The sequence below is a fragment of the Dipteris shenzhenensis genome, chromosome 4, assembly GCF_047967505.1.
Source record: "Dipteris shenzhenensis isolate YYH24624 ecotype China chromosome 4, Dip_SZ_1.0, whole genome shotgun sequence".
Lineage (NCBI taxonomy): Eukaryota > Viridiplantae > Streptophyta > Polypodiopsida > Gleicheniales > Dipteridaceae > Dipteris > Dipteris shenzhenensis.
Genome location: NC_141599.1, coordinates 59,326,670 through 59,345,700, shown reverse-complemented (window position 1 = coordinate 59,345,700; position 19,031 = coordinate 59,326,670). Strand labels below are relative to the sequence as shown.

At 44.0% G+C, this 19,031-nt stretch overlaps 1 protein-coding gene across 1 annotated transcript; it reads left to right on the top strand.

The window, feature by feature from the left end:
- The first annotated feature begins 562 nt into the window (after nucleotides 1–562).
- LOC147903126 (cyclin-T1-3-like) lies at nucleotides 563–17,774 on the top strand. The gene is made up of 6 exons (XM_087374218.1): nucleotides 563–899; nucleotides 3,960–4,041; nucleotides 15,047–15,181; nucleotides 15,328–15,503; nucleotides 15,610–15,761; nucleotides 15,978–17,774. Exons 1-6 carry the CDS (start codon nucleotides 670–672, stop codon nucleotides 16,700–16,702), a joined length of 1,500 nt encoding a protein of 499 aa, XP_087230344.1. The 5' UTR covers nucleotides 563–669; the 3' UTR covers nucleotides 16,703–17,774.
- The last annotated feature ends 1,257 nt before the right edge of the window (nucleotides 17,775–19,031 follow it).

The window sequence follows — 19,031 nt, the reverse complement described above, 5'->3', positions numbered from 1 at the left end:
TGCAATCTAGCACTACATTGGCATACAATGCATTACGCACGTAATCTTGCAAAATTCCATGTATGAAAGTAGAGAGGGGATATGCATACAAACATGTTTAATTCAAACAGATTCATGAACTTTATTTATTTACACTCAAACTAATGTATCCCATAAACCAAGATTGATTGTGTTGCAATCTAGCACTACATTGGCATACAATGCCTTACTCACGTAATCTTGCAAAATTTTATGTATGAAAGTACAGAGGGGGTTTAAGGAAAGCTGGTGGACAAAATTACAACAATACCCCAAGGAGTAATCCTACACTGAGTGAGCCAAGCCCAAGCCAAGCGGTTCCAGTGTTGCAACGGGTCATCAAACTTCAGAATTTCTCTTTTGAAATCCCACCTTGAGACCCAACAGAGCAGGTCTCCAACTCGTCGTAGACGGGTCAAGCTACTCGTCTTATCTTATGTAAGATTAGAACACCCCATTTTGAATGTGACCGATGGCCACGTGGATTTCATAGGATAAAGGGTACACCTATAATGTAGAGCGGACACGTAAAAGTATAGACCATTTCTTACTCCTTGAAAGCTTTCTGGGTCGTGCAGAGGTAGGAAACTCTGATTTTTGAATCAGGGTTATATAATCTGCTTTCCCGTTGCGCGGGGGGAATTGTGGAAGATGGCAGGCTTGCTGCAAGTAGATGCTTCCCAGATAGCACTCGCAACAGCAGGAACGTCGCATGGTAACCTGGAGGAACCGGATCACTCCAGCTCAAATTGGTATTTCTCCCGCGAGTACATTGAAAAGAGTTCCCCTTCAAGAATGAATGGCATCGACCTTAAAAAGGAAAGCTACTTCCGGAAGTCTTACTGTACCTTTTTGCAAGACCTTGGTATGCGACTCAAAGTGTAAGTGCTGTCTACGGTACTTTAAGTTGCAAGGTCAATTTCGTACTTCTGCAGAACGCATATCTTTTCCTGGCTGCCTTAAGTGTTTATGCGTGTAAGCGTAGGCACTTGTTCTCAAATATGTTAGTGGATATCGGTCTTGTCTGTTTCGGCGTGGGGGACCGACATATTTTTGAAAAGAAGTTTTCAATAGACAGATGCAAGGATCATCAAATATATACCATTTCCTGATGGCTATCTCGAGGCATTATTTAATATGGACACGCTTGCTTTTCACCTCCCGTACAGCTCCAAGTGTCTAGCCCAAGCCTGAAGAATTGCAATATCGTCAGCTGCCAGTAAATGTTAAGCGTGTTAGTCTTCTCTACTCTTACAACTTAGTTTAGCATGGCAGTCAGGTGTCTTTTACAAGATTTGTCTTTGGAATAACGCAGATTTGTAAGTTGCATATGTTGAAGTTGCGATGTAGAAATAATTTCTTCAAGCATGAGAGAGCATAGCCTGAGTGGATTAGTAGCTACAACATGGATATTTCTCGATGCCTCTTCCAGATTGCATTACTTTGGTACCCAAAAGTGCTCAGTGTGTCTGAGGATTTTGTGGAGCTTGAATATAAATTTCATTTACGAGTGCAAGACATCTAGTCAGATGACATTTTATATAAAATTTAATTTGTAATATATTATAGTCTTACGAAGTTATCTATTGAGATGACATTAGTGCAAATTTATTCTTTGCCCTTTTAAATTGTGTATTGTTTTCCTCCTTCCGAGCAGCAGAAAAATGGCATGGCGATTGGCATTCAGCCATTTCCTGAAACTGCATTTCAGCTATTTTCCTCATTGTAGCTGGGAAACCGGCAGCTGTTTTTCCACAATGATGTATTTTGTAAAGGTTAATCTGTGTATATGTATATTTTCCAAGCTACTGCGTGTGAACTATATGTTTATGCGTGGGATATGACTGTTCGTAATTCTAATTTGTTGTTTATCTTGTTTGCATGGTATACACATTGCATTGGGAATTTTCTATCATGATTTTAATATGAACAGATTACAATTCAAAACTAATCCTGTTGCACTTTCTTAGCGATTTGTGGCAGGTACTATTTTGTATTCTGTATGCCTTTTATCAAGGGACTTGGTATGTGCCTATAGTAGTCACTTTAGGGCTATTAAGGGGCAACTTTAGTTTTGTGGTTTAGGCACTATCAGGCGCTAACAGTCCAGCACTTAGGTCCCATGTTATCACATCATTGTACCCAAGAGATTTTGGAATCTTCGAACCCTGATGACAGCTTATGCTTGGTATTGACGAGAACATAAGCGTAGCATTGTTTAACACAAGTTTTTTTAATTTTTAAATCTTCCCATTTACTCATAACTTTGTGTGAGTTGCTTGCAAACTCCCTTCTTCCCTTTGTTCCCTTGCTTGTCTTATATTGGATATATTCTAGTCTTATGAAGGTATAGATAGAAATTGGCATAGACTAAAATGAAATGACTGAAGTTACTCCAAACACAGACTTGGTGTAATTTGATTTTAATTGCAAAATAAGACTTTAAAACATGACAAATCTTAGGAAGCTCTAGTGCCTAAGCCACAACACGGAAAATTAGAAACAATTTTTTGTTTTAAAAGTGAATCCTTATGTAGGAATCAATAAAACTCATGTTGAAATCCGAAATTGTTAGATGAGATCCATTAACTAGTGTTCAACAAGCACAAACTTCAGCTAGATGATGAGATTTAAATGAAGAGAAGAAAATCTTCAAAGATAATACGACCCACAAAAGATTTTAGAACCTAAAACTTAGGGGTTGACTAGACTTTCTAAGGCTTATAGTGTTGGAATGGTCACCTCCCCATCTATAAGTCCCCATGTGAGGAGAGCATGGGGGAGGTAGACCTAGAGATATTGGGGCTGCAGTACATGAGCTGCCATGTGGGCAGCTGTCAAGGCAAAGGGCAGGCCATGGACCTGCAATTGGAGGTGCAGCTTGGCGACCTGTTTGGGCAGGCTTGTGCGCAGGGTTATTGCCTGCAACAGGTCTTGAATAGGGCGCGGACCTGTACGGCTGCAGTACGACTGCATGGCGGGGGTCTGTGGGCAGGTATGAAGCTTGCAAGAGGGTCTCCAGCAGCAACAAAAGGGCAGCCTAGCAGCAGCCCAAAAGGGCCTGGCTAGGGCCCTTATACAGGGCTGGTTGGACCAGCCAACCAAGTCAGTTTTGTGACAGACCAGATCGGCTAGGTTGATCTAGGCTGGTCGGTTTTTGTCAGTAGCCCTTGGGGGCTATAAAAGGAGGGTTTCCATGCCCTCATTCCATATCACCTGGAGCAGCAGTAAGACCTACCTTGGGCCTATCTTCTGGAGGTGAAGGAGGTACATCATAGCCTGTAGACAAAGCTGAGAAAGGGCTGCCCACCTAGGCTGGCTTCTGGACAGCAAGGTGGAAGGGATCTAGACAGAGAGTCTACATATGCTCGAGGTGGAGCACGCGGTCTTAGAGATCTAGAAGTGCTTGACATTTAGTAGGAGATCTTTGTGGTAGTGTATCTTGTTCTACTTTGTGGACGGGTGGAAATATAAAGTGTTGCTTCTATATTTGTCTCTGAGCATTGTCTATTTACTGGCTTGCACATCTATGCACATTACACCCCACACCACACTATGTGAGCTCTTGGGCAATACTATCAGACTTCCACTATGTGTACCCTCTGGTGGGTCATTTCTAACATATAGCTTAGGCGAGATACCTCAGGTTTCACCCCAATGTTTTATAACAATCTAGACCAAGAGTGGGTTCTTAGGGTGCACAATGTGTAAGATGGCTTGGTCAAATGGTGTAACATGCAACGGTTAATGATCGTGTAATGCGCAGCAAGACCTTCTTCAAACCTTCGTGAGAGAGAGAGAGAGAGAGAGAGAGAGAGAGAGAGAGAGAGCAACATGACATGATTTGATGTTATTTATGCCTCCAATAAACCAAACCGTACAAGATCTATAGAGAAGAGAGCTTCATCTCTTATTGCTTCAATATTTGTCTTGTTGTACAGGCCTCAGGTGACGATAGCTACAGCCATCGTGTTTTGTCATCGCTTCTTCTTACGGCAATCCCATTTAAAGAATGATAGATATGTGAGTATAAGTCATGATCAGCATGCTAGTTGTCATTTTAAGAAACTATCTTTAACTTAAACATGGCTTTAGATTCATGTGTTCTTGGTGAAGGTGTAGTGCTTTTGAAAATATAACAACTCATTTAAGTTTTGAGAATAAAGGCGATTTTCATCAACATATACCTTGGTTTCGTTAGTGGATGTGAGTGCTCTTTGTAATTTAGTTTCCATTGTAAGAATGGCGTTTCCTTTAAAGACACCCAAATATATATAGACATGTTGAAATTGCCTAGATCTTCTCAAGAGGCATAAAGTTATGCTCAATTGTTTAAAACCTTATGCTTGACTATAAAGTCCTTGAAGTGGTCATAGTCGATGACTTTTCTCTTATGTGTTTTTTGAGTGGAATTGATTGAAGGAGTGATATTTCCACGGTTGCTAAGCTTTGAGGATAAAGATGGTAGAGGTGTCTATATAGAGCCCCAGGGTTTACTCTTTATGACCTAGTTAATGTAGATGAGGGTTTGAGGGTTATAACAAGCGTAGCTCTCATCATTTGGGCTATCAATCATCGAGGAACCTAGATTCCCAAGGGGTTTAGAGCTAGAATGTTTCCAAGATACCTTAGAGGTGAAGATACTGTAGAGGTGCATCACGATGGTATGTGCTTTTAAATGGGTGAAAGGAAGAAAGGTAGGCCAAGCCTAGCACTGAATTATTGTGTGGAGCATCAGTCATTGAACTATGTATGTAACTAGTGTGACTTTAGAGGTCAGAGGGCTAGATAGATATGTTAGGGAAAAACAGATGTGGAGATTGCTTGCTGCAATCTGGACTCCACATTGCTTCAATTCATTGCTCTTCTTCTTGAGCAAGAGAAGCGGCTCTTGGAGACAAAGTAGGACCTCATTTGCCATTCGTACTGAGTTTTTGCAAGGTTGGATGCCTTGGTGTTGGCCCGGGAGAGGATTGGGGCACTGGTTGTGATACTCTCTTCTTGGGGGTGCAGTGGCTAGCCTTGGGCTCAGTAATGGCTTGGATATATGTGAATGCATTGCTTGGCATGTTGTCAGGTTGTTCTACTTGTCTTATGCATGACTACTGAAAGGAACCAAGAGAATAGCACTGGGAGTTGGTCACTAGCGCAACCACGGGTTAGCATTGTACTGGGTTGCACCTGCGGGTGAGCTCTTGAAGGGAGTCCCTTTGTATTTGAGCTAACCAGTAATTAAATAAATACCGCAAGGGGTGCCAAGTTTTGGGGCCAACATGTGTCACTCTTCATGCTTTTGAGTAGGGGCATTCTAGCCTCCCTTGTCTTAAATGGTTCAACGATACTATTCAGTGAAGTTATATGCTCTGAGTTTTGTGTTTATGGACAATGGCAATGTTTTAAGTTGGCTGTATTTCAGTTTTGTGAGATAGTAGAGTCAGTTACATTGCCCTTTGTCGATCAAAGGCCGGTTACAGTGGTTCCGTTGCCGGGACCCTCTCATCAAATCATCCAGAGGAGTCCCTGGGCAGCTTGGGTAGAGAAAGCTTTTGCTGATTTTGTTACAGCCATCCATTGTTTTTGGATATGGAGCATATAAGGTTTGATTATGATGCAGACTCAGAGTCTGAGCCAGAGCTACAGATAAGGGGAGCATACCCTGGAATAAGAGTGCAAGATGCAGCCCATCATGGGCAGAATGTTCAGGTTGATGCATTGGGGCAGCCAGCTCCACAAGTGCAAAATCTTGTGGGTACAGTTGCATTGGGTGTTGGCCCAAGTGTACAGCCAAATGCTATGGCAGTAATGCAAACAAAGATGGCTTCTGTGTTGCAAGTATTGACTCAGCTCACTCAGAGTTTTGCTGAGAGTGTGCATAATCCAGTTTTGATGCCGAGGGCAGAGGCACAACCCATTCAGGGTCCACAGATGCATGTGGGACAGCCACTACGAGAGCCACCGACACCAGTGGTACAGCCACTATCAGAGCCACCGACACCAGTGGTACAGCCACTTGCGGTGCCACAGAGGCGGGGACCAAATGGGAATGAGCATGGTAGCAATGCTTAGAATGTGCAGCAAGGGCAGCAAGCCCAACCACCGTATGTGGTTCAGCCTACACACTTTGGAGGAGGATCCATATTTCAGGCCATGACCTCACAGCCAGCCCCAAATTCTTTGTATGCTAATGTGGGGATACAGCCTGGACTGCAGGGAGGCAGTCCCATGGTGTCACACGCTCAGCGAGTACCACTTGTGCCTCCAAACCCAGGTGTTCTTCAAGCTCCAGAAGGACCCCAGGACAGCAGCCTCTTTATTTGCAGCCGCTTGGATATGATCAGTTGGAGCCTAGGCTCAAGATGAAGGATTACAAGGAAGGGGGGCCAGCAGTGAAGTTTGAGACCTTCAATGGTCATGCAGATAGGATGAAGGCTCTTACTTTCTTGCAGCAATCTGACTTGACTTTTGCTGGAGGATACTTCAGGAGTCCTCGAAAATCAGGAAGGCAGCCACATTCCTTAAGGGTAATGCCATGCAATGGTGGTCTAACCTTTTCCTTTAGGGCCAAACACCTGCTACATGGGTTGAATTTAAGAAGGCATTCTCAGCTGCATGGCTCACCACTACTTTTGAAGTGGGTGTCATGTCTCAGTGGCATAACTTGAATGCTAGGGAATGCAAGAATCTAGAAGATTACAACAAGAAGTTTTGGGATGCGCTTTTACCTGTGAGCTCTTACAGAACAGTCTCCATTTTAGAGCAAGCTGAAAAGTATTGTTGTGGTCTTCCCAAAGAGTTGAGGGACTATTGCACCAAGACACATTTCCAGCATGTCACAGTCGATAGAGAATGCCAACACAGCTTACTCACTCATGCAGGGCAGAGTCTCAAGTTTCAAAAGCAACTTCAAGGAGGAGCCAAAGAAACCACAGCAAGCTGGAAAGAGGTGTTTTCTTTGCAAAGAGACGGGTCATAGGGCAGCAGATTGTCCTAACAAGAAGAGGAAAGAACCTGCAGCAACTCGGGCTGACCCTAATCAAGTCACTAGAGAGGACTCCAGAGGCAAGAAACCCAAGCCAAGTGCTGGCCACATACCTGACATCATTGGGGGTGAGCATGATGAGAAGAAGACTGTGGAGCCAAAGCAAATTTCATTACTCCTAACATTGGGTCTTCAACCAGAGGAGATTGGTCCTCTTTGTGAGGCCAACATGGCTAATCCGGAGCTTAGTACCCCTGTCACTCCTATCATAGGGAAGCTACAGATTCATATTCAGGGATATGTGGACTATGAGGATTTCTATGTGATGCCTTTACTTGAGTGTGATGTTTTGCTAGAGATGCCTTGGATGTACCGTGTGCATGCTATCATTGATACACATGATAAGAAGCTTACCTTGACTTATAGGGGGTAAAACCCAAGTCATAGATGTAAACTCGAAAGGGGAATCAGTCCCAGTTGTATCCACTTCGGCGATTTCTTCTATAATGAAAAAGCATCTTTCAATGTATTTGATTTTTGTCAAAGAAAAAGAACCACTTGAGGATGAATCTAATTTCTCCAAGCTGGAAAAACAGCTTTGTATTTCAGTCTCAAGATTGTTTTTCAATGAACTCCCAGAGGAGTTACCTCTTGAGAGGCTAGAAGATCATACCATTGATATCATTCCTGGCAGTTCTCCACCTAACCGACCACCATACAGGGTGAGTGTGGCACAGCAAGAGGAGATCATGTGTGAGGTGAATGAATTGTTACAGAAGGGCCTGATTCAGCCAAGCTCTTCTCCATATTGTTCTCTCGTCCTACTTGTGCAAAAGAAGGATGGATCTTGGAGAATGTGTATTGACTACAGAGCTTTGAATAAGATCTCAATCAAGAATCGATTTAATTACCTTGCCCAAACCATCTCGGGAGTTGTTTGCTGGTTTGCATCTTTCTAGGGAGCTCTCCAAGACACGTGTTTCACTGTTTGCACTTTCCCAAGGTTCTCAGGTTCTAGGCTGGTCGTTTCTTTGCTTCGTATGTTCCCGGGGCTAATTTGGAATGGCAGCCTATTAGAGCCCGCCTGGAACCTATTTGCTGATTCACAGTTTGCCAGGAGCTCACCAAGCCAGTTGTTTTTCAGTTTCACTTTCATCTGGGCTGTTCTAGAGTCTCCTAGTACATTGTCCAGGAGTTTTGCAAGTGCCAGAAGCCATCCAGGGCTTCCGTGTTAAAAATCACGATACAACGGAAGCAAAAGAGATGAATACTTGCTGGAAAACAACTCAACTAAAGTGCAGCGACACAGTAACAAAGGAGATGGCAAAATTGAACAAGTTCTTCCTTCTAGAACGAAGGGCAAAAGGCTGCAAGAGGAGCAGCTACAAAGGGCAGCAGTTGCTGCAATCTTCTTCGACCAACGGTGGGCTAGACAAGCCGCCTTCTCCCTATTAAGTGCGTGCTGCTGGAACAGCTTCAGTGCTGAGAGGCTGAAGGCTTGAGCGCTATATGATAGTGAGGGGGAAGGGGGCTTTATATAATAGAGCGGAGGCCACAAAGGGGTGGTGGATTGACCACTGACCATTGACCTTGGCCACCGACCATTGACATTGGCCACTGGCCATTGACCTAGATCACCGGCCATTGACCTTGGCCATCGACCATTGACCTTGGCCACCGACCATTGACCTTGACATTGACCTTGACCACCGGCCATTGATCACTGACCATTGACTTTGACCTTGGTCACTGACCAGTGACTTTGACCGATTGACGACCCCCTCTCAATCACTCCCCCTTCTAAGTGCCTAAGTCCCTTGCCCTTCTCCTCATAAATGGGGGGGCAAAACATGTCCCCGGGGCATTAACCATGAATTCTAACACCCCCTCTTAATGACCCAATGGTGGGCCGATACCCATGCGTGTGATCAGATGCTCCAGTTGCTCTCGAGGGAGAGCCTTCGTGAAAACATCAGCAAGGTTGTTGGCAGTGGGGACATACATCAGGTCAACAATGCGTCGATGATGAGTTCTCGAACAAAATGGTAGTGAACCTCGATGTGCTTGGCTCTGGCGTGAAACACCGGATTCTTCGCAATGGCCATGCAACTCTGGTTGTCACACTGGATCATGGTTGCCTCTGTCTGTGTCTGGTCCAGATCCTCCAAGATCCATCTGAGCCATAAAGATTCGCATGCTACGGTGCATGCAACCTTGTACTCTGCCTCCGTCGATGAGAGGGCAACGGAAGGTTGCTTCTTGTTGAGCCATGAGATAGCTCCTGAAGAAAGCACAAAACAATAGCTTGGAGTGGATCTCCGAGTGTCGAAGTCCTTGGCCCAGTCGGAATCACAGAAATCCCCAAGGTCCAAGCCTGAGGTGTAGGTAATGCCATAGGTACTAGTACCGTGTAGGTACTGTAGTACTCTTAATCCTGCTCTCCAGTGTGCCTCCTTGGGTTTGGCAGAGAACTTGCATAAGACTCCAACGGAGAAAGAGATGTTGGGCCGAGTGTTGAAGCCCAACCTCCATCAGTGTAACTGCAGGCTTGCAGTTCTCCATCTGGAACCTCCTAAGCAACTTATGACGATATTTCTCCTGACAAATGAAAATACTATCACTGCTCTGCCGTACCTCAATACCAAGGAAGTAGTGGAGCAGCCCCAAGTCGGACATCTCGAACTCTGTTATGAGCAACTTCTTGACTTCGGCTATTCTGTCCTTGTGATTCCCTGTGAGCACGAGATCATCCACATACAAAATGATAACCAGCATCATCCCGCCCTCAATCAAGAAGTAGAGGTTGGGATCAAAAGGACTCCTCTCGAGCCCAATCCGGTCAAAGAACTCATCTATCTGTTGGTACCATGCTCTGGGGCGTTTCAGCCCGTATAGTGCCTTCCTCAATCTGCATACTTGTGATGTGGACCCTAGAACATGAAACCCTGGGGGTTGCTCAACATAAACCTCCTCCTCCAGGGTCCCTTTAAGGAAGAGAGATTTGACATCCGACCAACTATGATGTGTAGCCAAAGCTATGACTGTCCGGAATGATGTCATCCAAGTAGTTGGGGCAAAGGTCTCATCAAAGTAAAGACCCTTTGACTAAGCATATCCCTTCACCACCAATCTAGCATTTGTCTTTGGCCAAGCTCCCGTCGGACTTGAACTTTTGCTAGTAGACCCACTTGGTTCGGATGACCTTCCTCTTGCGAGGTCGATCCACCAAGTCCCATGTGTGGTTCTTTTGGATGGCGTCCATCTCTGTCTGCATGGCCGCCTACCACTCTGGGATGTCCTTGGCCTCCTTAAAGGACGTGGGTTCTGTGACTTGAGTCACTAACACACAGTGAGCAGATGAAGCTGAAGCATGCTGCTGGGACCTCCGAAGGCCAGAACTGCTCTCAGGTATATCCGTCATTCGAGACTCTTGTAAAGTCTTGAGATACCACTTTGGGAGTTTCCTGGCTAGCTGAGGATCCTCTGAAGTGGGTACTAGAGCTGGTTGCTCCTCCTCCTTGTCTTCGGCTTCTGGGGCCTCTTGGGGGACCTCCTCAATGACAACTTTGGGTGGGGGAGGGGGAAGAGCTCTGAATTCGTGATCATCATCAACAGTCTTTGGCAGTGTCTCCTCAAACACCATATCTCGGCTGACAATGATCTGCTTCCTCTTGAGGTCAAAGAGTCTGTATGCCTTAGACTCTTCACTGTAGCCAACAAAGATGCACTGTTGGCTTTTAGGATCAAGCTTCTTCCGTTCATCCTTGTGCACATGAACATAGTCGTTAGAACCAAAAATCCATAAGTGAGAGATTGTTGGTTTCTTACCATAGTACACCTTGTATAGTACACCTCGTATGGAGTCATGTGTTCCACAGCCTTTGTCTTCGTCTGGTTGAGAATATGAATTGCAGTTGCAAGGGCTTCACCCCAATAGGCTTTGACAAGATTCTTGCCTTGCAACGTAGTCAATCCCATCTCAATTGAGGTCTTGTGTTTCCTTTAAGCTACACCATTTTGCTGAGAAGTCCTGGCTGTAGTCAATTGTCGCTTGATTCCATGTGTTTTGCAGAAGTCGTTGAATTCAATTGATGTAAACTCGCCTCCTCAATCGGTACGGAAATCCTTGACCTACCTCTTTGTTTCTTTCTCCACCTTTGCCTTCCATTCCTTAAACTTTTTAAAGGACTGAGATTTCTTGGCAATACAATAAACCCAAGTCATCCTGCTAAAGTCGTCGACAAAGAAAAGAGAATACCCTGAACCTGCGAAGAAGTTTGTCGACATCGGTCCACATAAGTTGGAATGGACCACTCTAGAGGGGCCTTAGCCGTGGATGAAGCCTCTTGAGGGAACTTGTCTCGATGCTACTTTCCCTCCAAGAAGCTCGACAAACACCATCTTTGCCTGTGATTAGCGGAAGTCCATCCACCATTTTGGTCTTTTGCATGTCGGTCAAAGTGCCATAATTCACATGTCCGAACCGTTCGTGCCAGAGTTTGGACCTGCCCTAATCTCCACGAACAAGTAGGGCATTGAGTCGATACAACTCATGGTCCTGTACTCCTCTAGCAACCACCTTTCCGTCCTTGGTCTTTACTGTGACTTGACCTTTGCTGAAGAGAACTGACATTTGATGTTGGTCCATTTGGCTCACAGAGAGAAGGTTTTGCATAAGTCAGGAACATAAAGTACACCAGATAGTACCTTCTGTTCATCGGAGCTCGTGACGAAAGGATTACTTCCAACACCTTTGACAAGGCACGTTTTGCTGTCCCCCACCGATACTTTGGAGCTTGGATGAGTAGATTCCATGGTGGTGAACCAATCCTTTTTGAAGGACACGTGTTTCGAGGCACTGTTGTCCACGGACCGCCAAGAGAGTAGAGCATGTTTCTAAGATCATGAAGAGCTTCTATGTGGTAACATTTGCCGCCTCCCCACTTGAGTCCTCCTTGCCCTTGTTCTACTTCTTTCGCTTTAGGTGTGCCTTCTTCTTGCGGCATTCCTTCGCCATATGACCAGGCTTCTCGCAATAGAAGCATTTCATGTTCTTCTTGTGCTCCTGATCGTCAGTCTTCTTGTGGAAGTCCTTGGACTTGCCCGTGCCGGCCCTGTCCTTCACAGTTAGGGCTTTCTCGTCTGCTTGGGAGTACAAATCCTCTCTAGCCTCCTCCTGGATGAAAAGAGGGCAAAGCTCTTCAAAAGTCATGGGCTTTGTTCTTTGACTTGCTGTGACCGTCGTCATGAAACCTTTGAAGCTCCTGGGTAGCTTATGTAGCACCATCAGTGCCAACTGGCTTGAATCCACCTTTTGACCAACTGTCGCAAGTTGGTCTCTCACAACCTTCACCTTCGTTAGGTGTCGTGTACTTTGTCTCCCTCACTCATATCCATATTGTGAAGTTGATGCTGGAGAGTGAGGATGTGGGCCGTGTTGTCCGTCTCGTAGAGGTCTTTCAAAATGGCCCATGCCTCTACGAAAGTCTTTGCCATTTGGATATGTGGGATGATCGCGTCTGCTGACATCCCAATAAGCATGGCAAGAGCTTGAGCATCTCGGTCTTCCCAATACTTGAGATCATCCAGATCGGTCAGGGTAACTATGTTTCCTTTGCTGTCCAAGGTGTCTACCGGACTTGGATCACCTCCCGTGACGAGCCTCCATAGTTTCCGGGCCACGAGGTGACCGGACCTTCACCTTCCATATCGGGTAGTTGGTACCATCGAGCTTCCCACTTTCTCCGAAGTTGGGGATGAAGGATGAGAAGAAGAGGGAGAGGGGGCTGTCGTGGATGAGGCTTTTGTCGACATGTCTGGAAACAGAAATCTTCTTCCTTACTGTTCGGACAGCAAGGACAGCAAGTAATACTTGAACCGGGACCGTCTTCGGCGAAGATTCTCGCGTGGAAGTCCCTTCCTTCAAGCTTCCAGGTGAGCCCTAGAACATGGGCTCTGATACCATGTTAAATCACAGTATAGCGGAAGCAAAAGAGATGAATACTTGCTGGAAAACAACTCAACAAAAGTGCAGCAATAAAGTAACAAAGGAGACGGCAAAACTGAACAAGTTCTTCCTTCTAGAATGAAGAGCAAAAGGTTGCAAGAGGAGCAGCTACAAAGGGCAGCAGTTGCGGCAATCTTCTTCCACCAATGGTGGGCTAGACAAGTCGCCTTCTCCCTACTAAGTGCGCGTAGCTGGATCAGCTTCAGTGCTGAGAGGCTGAAGGCTTGAGTGCTATATGATAGTGAGGGGGAAGGGGGCTTTATATAATAGAGGGGAGAGTCCACAAAGGGGTGGTGGATTGACCACTGACCATTGACCTTGACCATTATTGACCTTGGCCACCGGCCATTGACCACCGACCATTGACCTTGGCCACCGACCATTGACTTTGACCGGTCGGCGACCCCCTCTCAATCACTCCCCCTTCTAATCGCCTATGCCCCTTGCCCTTCTTCTCATAAATAGGGGGGGGCAAAACATGTGGAGCATTAACCACGAATTCTAACATTCCGGACTTGACAAATTTCTCCAGCAGGCTTCCAGGGTTTCTAAACAGTGACTAGATTCAATCTTCCATCAAGATTGGACTGCCAGGGATTAAAGGCGTGGCAGAGGGAAGGCGATTCGGTGTTTTCGTCTTGTCTAGGGCTGATTCTGTTGATTTCGCCTACAAGAGTGCAAGAGAACTGCTCCAGATAGACTTGCTTTCTTTCTTGCTGTTGTTCCAGGGTTCCCAGAGCCTTCAAATCAGTTGACTGCTTCCCATAAGCTTTCCTGCTGCCTCTGAACCTTTAGATCCTATTGCTTTGTTGCAGCTAGCCTCTCTATCTGCCAGGAACAGCTAGGGTTGGTTTTTTTGCATGGCCTCTGTCCTGCTAGGACTCCCTCGAAGAGTGCCAGAATAGACTTGGCATTGCAATGCTGAGCTAGAATCTCGAGTTTTAAGGACGTTGGCTGATTTCTTTCTTGCCGGAACTCCCTTGAATCCTACTTTTGAGCAAGAAGGCTAAATATTGGTAGATAAGCTTCAGATACAGGTTTTTTCCTTCTTCTTTGTGTGTGTGTGTGTGTTGTTTTGCAGTGGATTATCTCCATTGCAAAAAGAAATACTTCTGTGGTTAAAAAGTGGTGTTTGGAGCCTGTTTGAAGTCAATCCACAAAATGCGTTTGAGTGCTCGATCTGGCAGGCACTTCACTTTTTGACACGTCAGGTTACCATGGGCTATCTAAGATATATGAGACGGAAAGTTTTTTGAAATTTGTTGCTGATACTCAACAGCAATGTGTATAACAATGAATAATGCCTTCGTGAGACTCATCAAGCCCCGCCCAATTTTCTTCAAAGATGACGACTTACAGCTAGTGTATTATTCCCTCAGAATCATGTAGGGTATGACATCTTTGTATTGTAACTTAGTGTTTTATTCCCTCAGAATTATGTAGGATATGGCATCTTTTTATTCTTCTCTTTATAGGTTTTGTATGAAGTTTCTTTTGTAAGGTCCACAGTTACACCTCTAAAATGGCTCAAGCTGTCTAACTATGTCACTCTCCTTGTCAAGGTACATAGGGTTAGAGATATTTTCTAATCAGGAGAATGATAGTTGGACATTTGGGGCGAGATAATAGGTAAGGCAAGCGGTCAATTCCTTTTGAATCCATCTTTTTGGGAATGAGACCCCTGTCCAGAAAGGCACGCAATGCAGTCCAGATCAGGCAGCCCAGCTATAATGAAGCATCATTCTATAGGGGATTACACTCTGATATGTACGACTCTCTCTTCCTTTCCTCTTGCTCTATGGTTCTTTGCTTTTAGGTTCCAGTTTTGAGCTTCCTGTACTTGGTCAGGGGTCCTGGAATTTGAGTAGCTTCTGCAGCTTCTGTTTGAGATGTGTTTGTCTTTAAAGGATCTTAAGGTCGGCCTTGATTGCATGTGAGGAACTTATGATCCTTTCTTGGGGTTGAGAGGTATAATAGTAAGCTTTTAGGAGCAGGTTGTGATGTCATTTATTAGCTGCATTCTAAAGCATCTCCCTTGGCAGATGATCGCAACAATCTGTATGTTTCTGGCTGGAAAAGTTGAAGAGACCCCCAAAGGGCTTCGGGATGTCATTTTTATTTCATACGAGATTAGAAACAAGAAAGATCCAGCTGCTGTTCAAAGAATTAAGCAGAAGGTAAGGATAGGCTTGTGTTATATTGAAACTGGAAAGATGATAGTGAGGTTTTGTTAATGTGATTGCTTTTTTTGCACGATAGATGTTTCAGACTTCTGCTGTGTCTTTAAGTTTAGCAATTGATTTTCAGTTGTCTTTTGGTACAGGACGTTTATGAACAACAAAAAGAGCTTGTGTTGGTTGGGGAACGGCTTGTTCTTACAACATTGGGCTTTGATCTAAACATTCACCACCCTTACAAGCCTCTGGTTGCTGCTATCAAGAAGTTCAAGGTTGCACAAAATGCCCTGGCTCAAGTGGCTTGGAATTTTGTAAATGATGGGTATGCACTTCTAAATTGTGGTACATTTTCTGCTAGTTAATTTCACCTTACATCCAACGCCAATGGATTACTTGGGGGGAATTAATACTGTACAAGGGGTGTGTAGGCTGCGCACCTCTCTGTGCTTGCAATTCAAGCCTCATCATATTGCTGCGGGGGCTATATTCCTTGCCGCAAAGTTCCTCAAGGTCAAGCTACCATCTGAGGGGGAAAAGGTCTGGTGGCAGGAGTTTGAGGTTACTCCTAGACAATTGGAAGGTAGCACTGACTGATAATGCTAGATTAACGTTCCACATTATCTGCATCTGATGTTTTAATTTTCTTTGGCAGCTAATATCATGCTTTGCTCTTTGAATCAGGAGTGAGAAATTAATATTCTGGGATCAGTGTTTTTCTAGTGGGAGATGAATTTTGTGTCATTTTGATAAAATAGTTAAAGTTGTAATTTTTATATTTGAATTTTGTGTTTTGCAGAAGTCAGTAATCAAATGCTAGAATTATATGAGCAAAACAGGGAAGCACCTGCTTCTCGTTCAAGTGATCCCAGTGCTAGTGCGGGTGTAAGTAATCGCAATAGAGCAATAGGTGAGACACCTCCTGAACCAAGCCCCGTGGCAGAAAAAAGTTCAGTTGTGGAAACAAAGGCAAGAATAGTAGTTGAAGATAAGGAGCAAAATCAATATCCACATCAGCAAGAGCAACCCAAAATGTCGCGGGCTGGTCTTGATGATGTCAATATTGATATGCTGAAGGCAGCTGTAGAGAAGAGGCGGAAGTTTAGAGGTGAAGGGGGAGACGTGAAGTCTTCTGTTGCTAAACCAGAGCTCACTGATGAGGAAGAATTGCTAGAAAGGGATCTGGAAAATGGATACAAGGATGCTCAGTGTGAAAGCAAGTATAATTATGCTCTTAACAGGGACCATCACAATCAGCATCCTCGTGGGGAAGGTGGTGACCAAAAATCGATTGTTAAACCCGAGGTTAATGAGGAGGAAGACCTTCTGGAAAGGGGCCTGGAAAATGGATGCAGAGATGGTTCTCTTGACAACAAGCATCGGCATGTGCACAGCAGGGACAATCTTCATCACCATCATCAACACCAGCGCAGGGTTGAGACCGATACAGATCACCACCATAAAAAAGAGAGGGATTACCTAGAAAGGGACCACAAGAGACCACGTTGTGAGCACGGGAAGTAATCCAAATGCCACTGTGTTGATGTGGCTAGTAATTTGAAGCTTATACCATAAGATCTGGAGGATACTCAAAATGAATTTGCCTTCAAAGATATTTATATCAATGCCATGAGCGTGAAGGAATATTCCCTCATTTGGAGGAAGTCTCATAAACACAAGGGTAATTCAACTAACAGCCATGCGTGCAAGGAATTGTAGATGGTCAAACTGGTGCAGTCTGGTGCTACATCCCCATGCACAATTTTGGAACACTTTGTTCTGCTCTTAATCCTCTCATCGGACCCTCACAAGGGTGCTTTCAATGAAATGTGGTAATAAAGACTCGGAACATCTGAAACGGGAACAATAAGGCTAAAGATTATGTCAGCCATAACAGCTACACGAAAGATGGTGGAGAATATTGTACGCACTATGGGGAACACTTTTGAGCCACTTTGACCCTCACAAACAGTCTTTATGGGTGTAATTGCTTTCAAACTTGGTGTGCAAGATCCCATTGTGGAGTATGCGATTAATGGGCTTCGCCCTAGATTCATTTTGGCTCTCTACAATGCATTTTATTGTATGTGGGCACCTTGGATGACACATTGTGTATCAGTGTTTTAAAGGGTCCAGAGAGTGACATGTCTCTTTTATGAGTAGAATAGCAGGATTGTGTATGCAGATCTGGGATCGAATTTGGCTGACTTGAAATATATGTAGTCTGTAGATGGAACGGATGAGCCACCATCTGGAGGGAGACTGTACCTAGTCTGGTGTTGCATTCTCCCAATCTGACTATTTATTTGCACCAGCGTCCAATCTTGTGATTATTAGTTTCCATGTTTTGCGCTTTGGATTCTTATTTTAGATGGATCAGATCAAGGCTGGAAAACTCACGTTCTTAAAAAGTGTGGTCACGGCTGTACTGTTACTTTTGCACATGTTGTAGGTGATGGTTCAACACAACATATGCTAGTTTTACTGGCCAAAACATATATGGCGGTCACCAAGATTCTTTACAAGTGTTATGCAAACTAGTCCAGAACAACGATTCTTCATATGATCGTGTATTTATCCGCGGTAAAGTGAGTGCTTCTAAGCTCTCTCCAACAATTGTCACCGTTCTCCGTTTTGATTTCCATTACCTTTTCTATTTCCCTCTTCCATACCTTGTATTTCCCTCTCCTCTCTCTTTATCATCCTTTGTCTTCCTTTCTCACTGTATTTTGTTGGGCCTTATGTCCTTTTGCTTCATTTCTCAGTGACATGGTCCCGTTTTTTTTCATCTTTCTTATGCATGTTGTTACCTTGCATGAGCACCATCTCTAGTCTTGCCTTATTGCTTGGCATCAACCCTTAAACTGTGGTGCAAAATGGGTAAAGAGGACCCATTGTATAATTGTCAGCTCTAAACTTGAGCAAGAAGCATATATGAACAGCCTAGAGAGGTTCTTCAAATTTGTACTTATCGTGTGCCATCAAAGGGTTTTATTATGTAGGATCTAGGGTTTTATAATTCACAGCATTTGAGCGGGTTTTAATATCTAGTCTAAAGTTTTCATACTAATAGTTTTTGGAATATTGTGTATGTTCCGATGAGAGAACCATATGTATCAAATGCAATTTATTACCTTATACCTTTACTTTGGCGAACCCTTCCATGTGACATTAAACGCAATTTCGCACTTCAACTTTGCAAGCAAGTTTTTCTTGTTTAAGTCAAGTGTGGACAGTTTTCAACCATCAGTCTAGTATAATGGAAGTAAAAAGCTGGAGGTGTATGCGTTGATACATTGCTGTTTGAAAATGTGTCATTCATGCCTAGTTTGCCAATTTTCAAGGAAATATATATGCTATCATGAAATATATAAATGTTTTATTTTAGTTTTAAAGATTTTTTTAAATATTGATGTTCAAGATAAGGAACATACAGTGACAACCAAGGATGTAGCAATGCTCAAACATAAAATACTTTCTCAAAGATGTGTCCCGCAACTTGTATATTGAAAAGGCATTTTCATTTCCTCAATTAGAGTATGAATATCATTCTCAACTACAAGAACAATTTTCTATACACTTAATACACTTTGTAATCACAAATTTCTTCAAGGCAAGGATAAACTCTCCATAACATACAAGATACCCTTGCCCTTCCACTAATAGTGTTCATCAATGTCTTACTTCAATTGTGACTTGCATTTTACCAATTTTTGATTCATGTCATGTTTCTCTTATTCGAACCTTGTTGTATATAGAATTCCAAATGGTATAGTGGAAGCACTATAAGCAAAGCGAGGTATGTTTGGACTATAGGTATCTTGCTTATAGTGGAAGCACTATAAGCAAAGCG

Bases quoted from the DNA above. Each gene is read 5' to 3' on its own strand.
- LOC147903126 (XM_087374218.1), top strand. From the start codon at position 670: ATGGCAGGCTTGCTGCAAGTAGATGCTTCCCAGATAGCACTCGCAACA. The intron at 15,182-15,327 runs GTAAGGATAGGC...CTTTTGGTACAG, and splicing joins TTCAAAGAATTAAGCAGAAG to GACGTTTATGAACAACAAAA. The intron at 15,762-15,977 runs GTAGCACTGACT...TGTGTTTTGCAG, and splicing joins TACTCCTAGACAATTGGAAG to AAGTCAGTAATCAAATGCTA.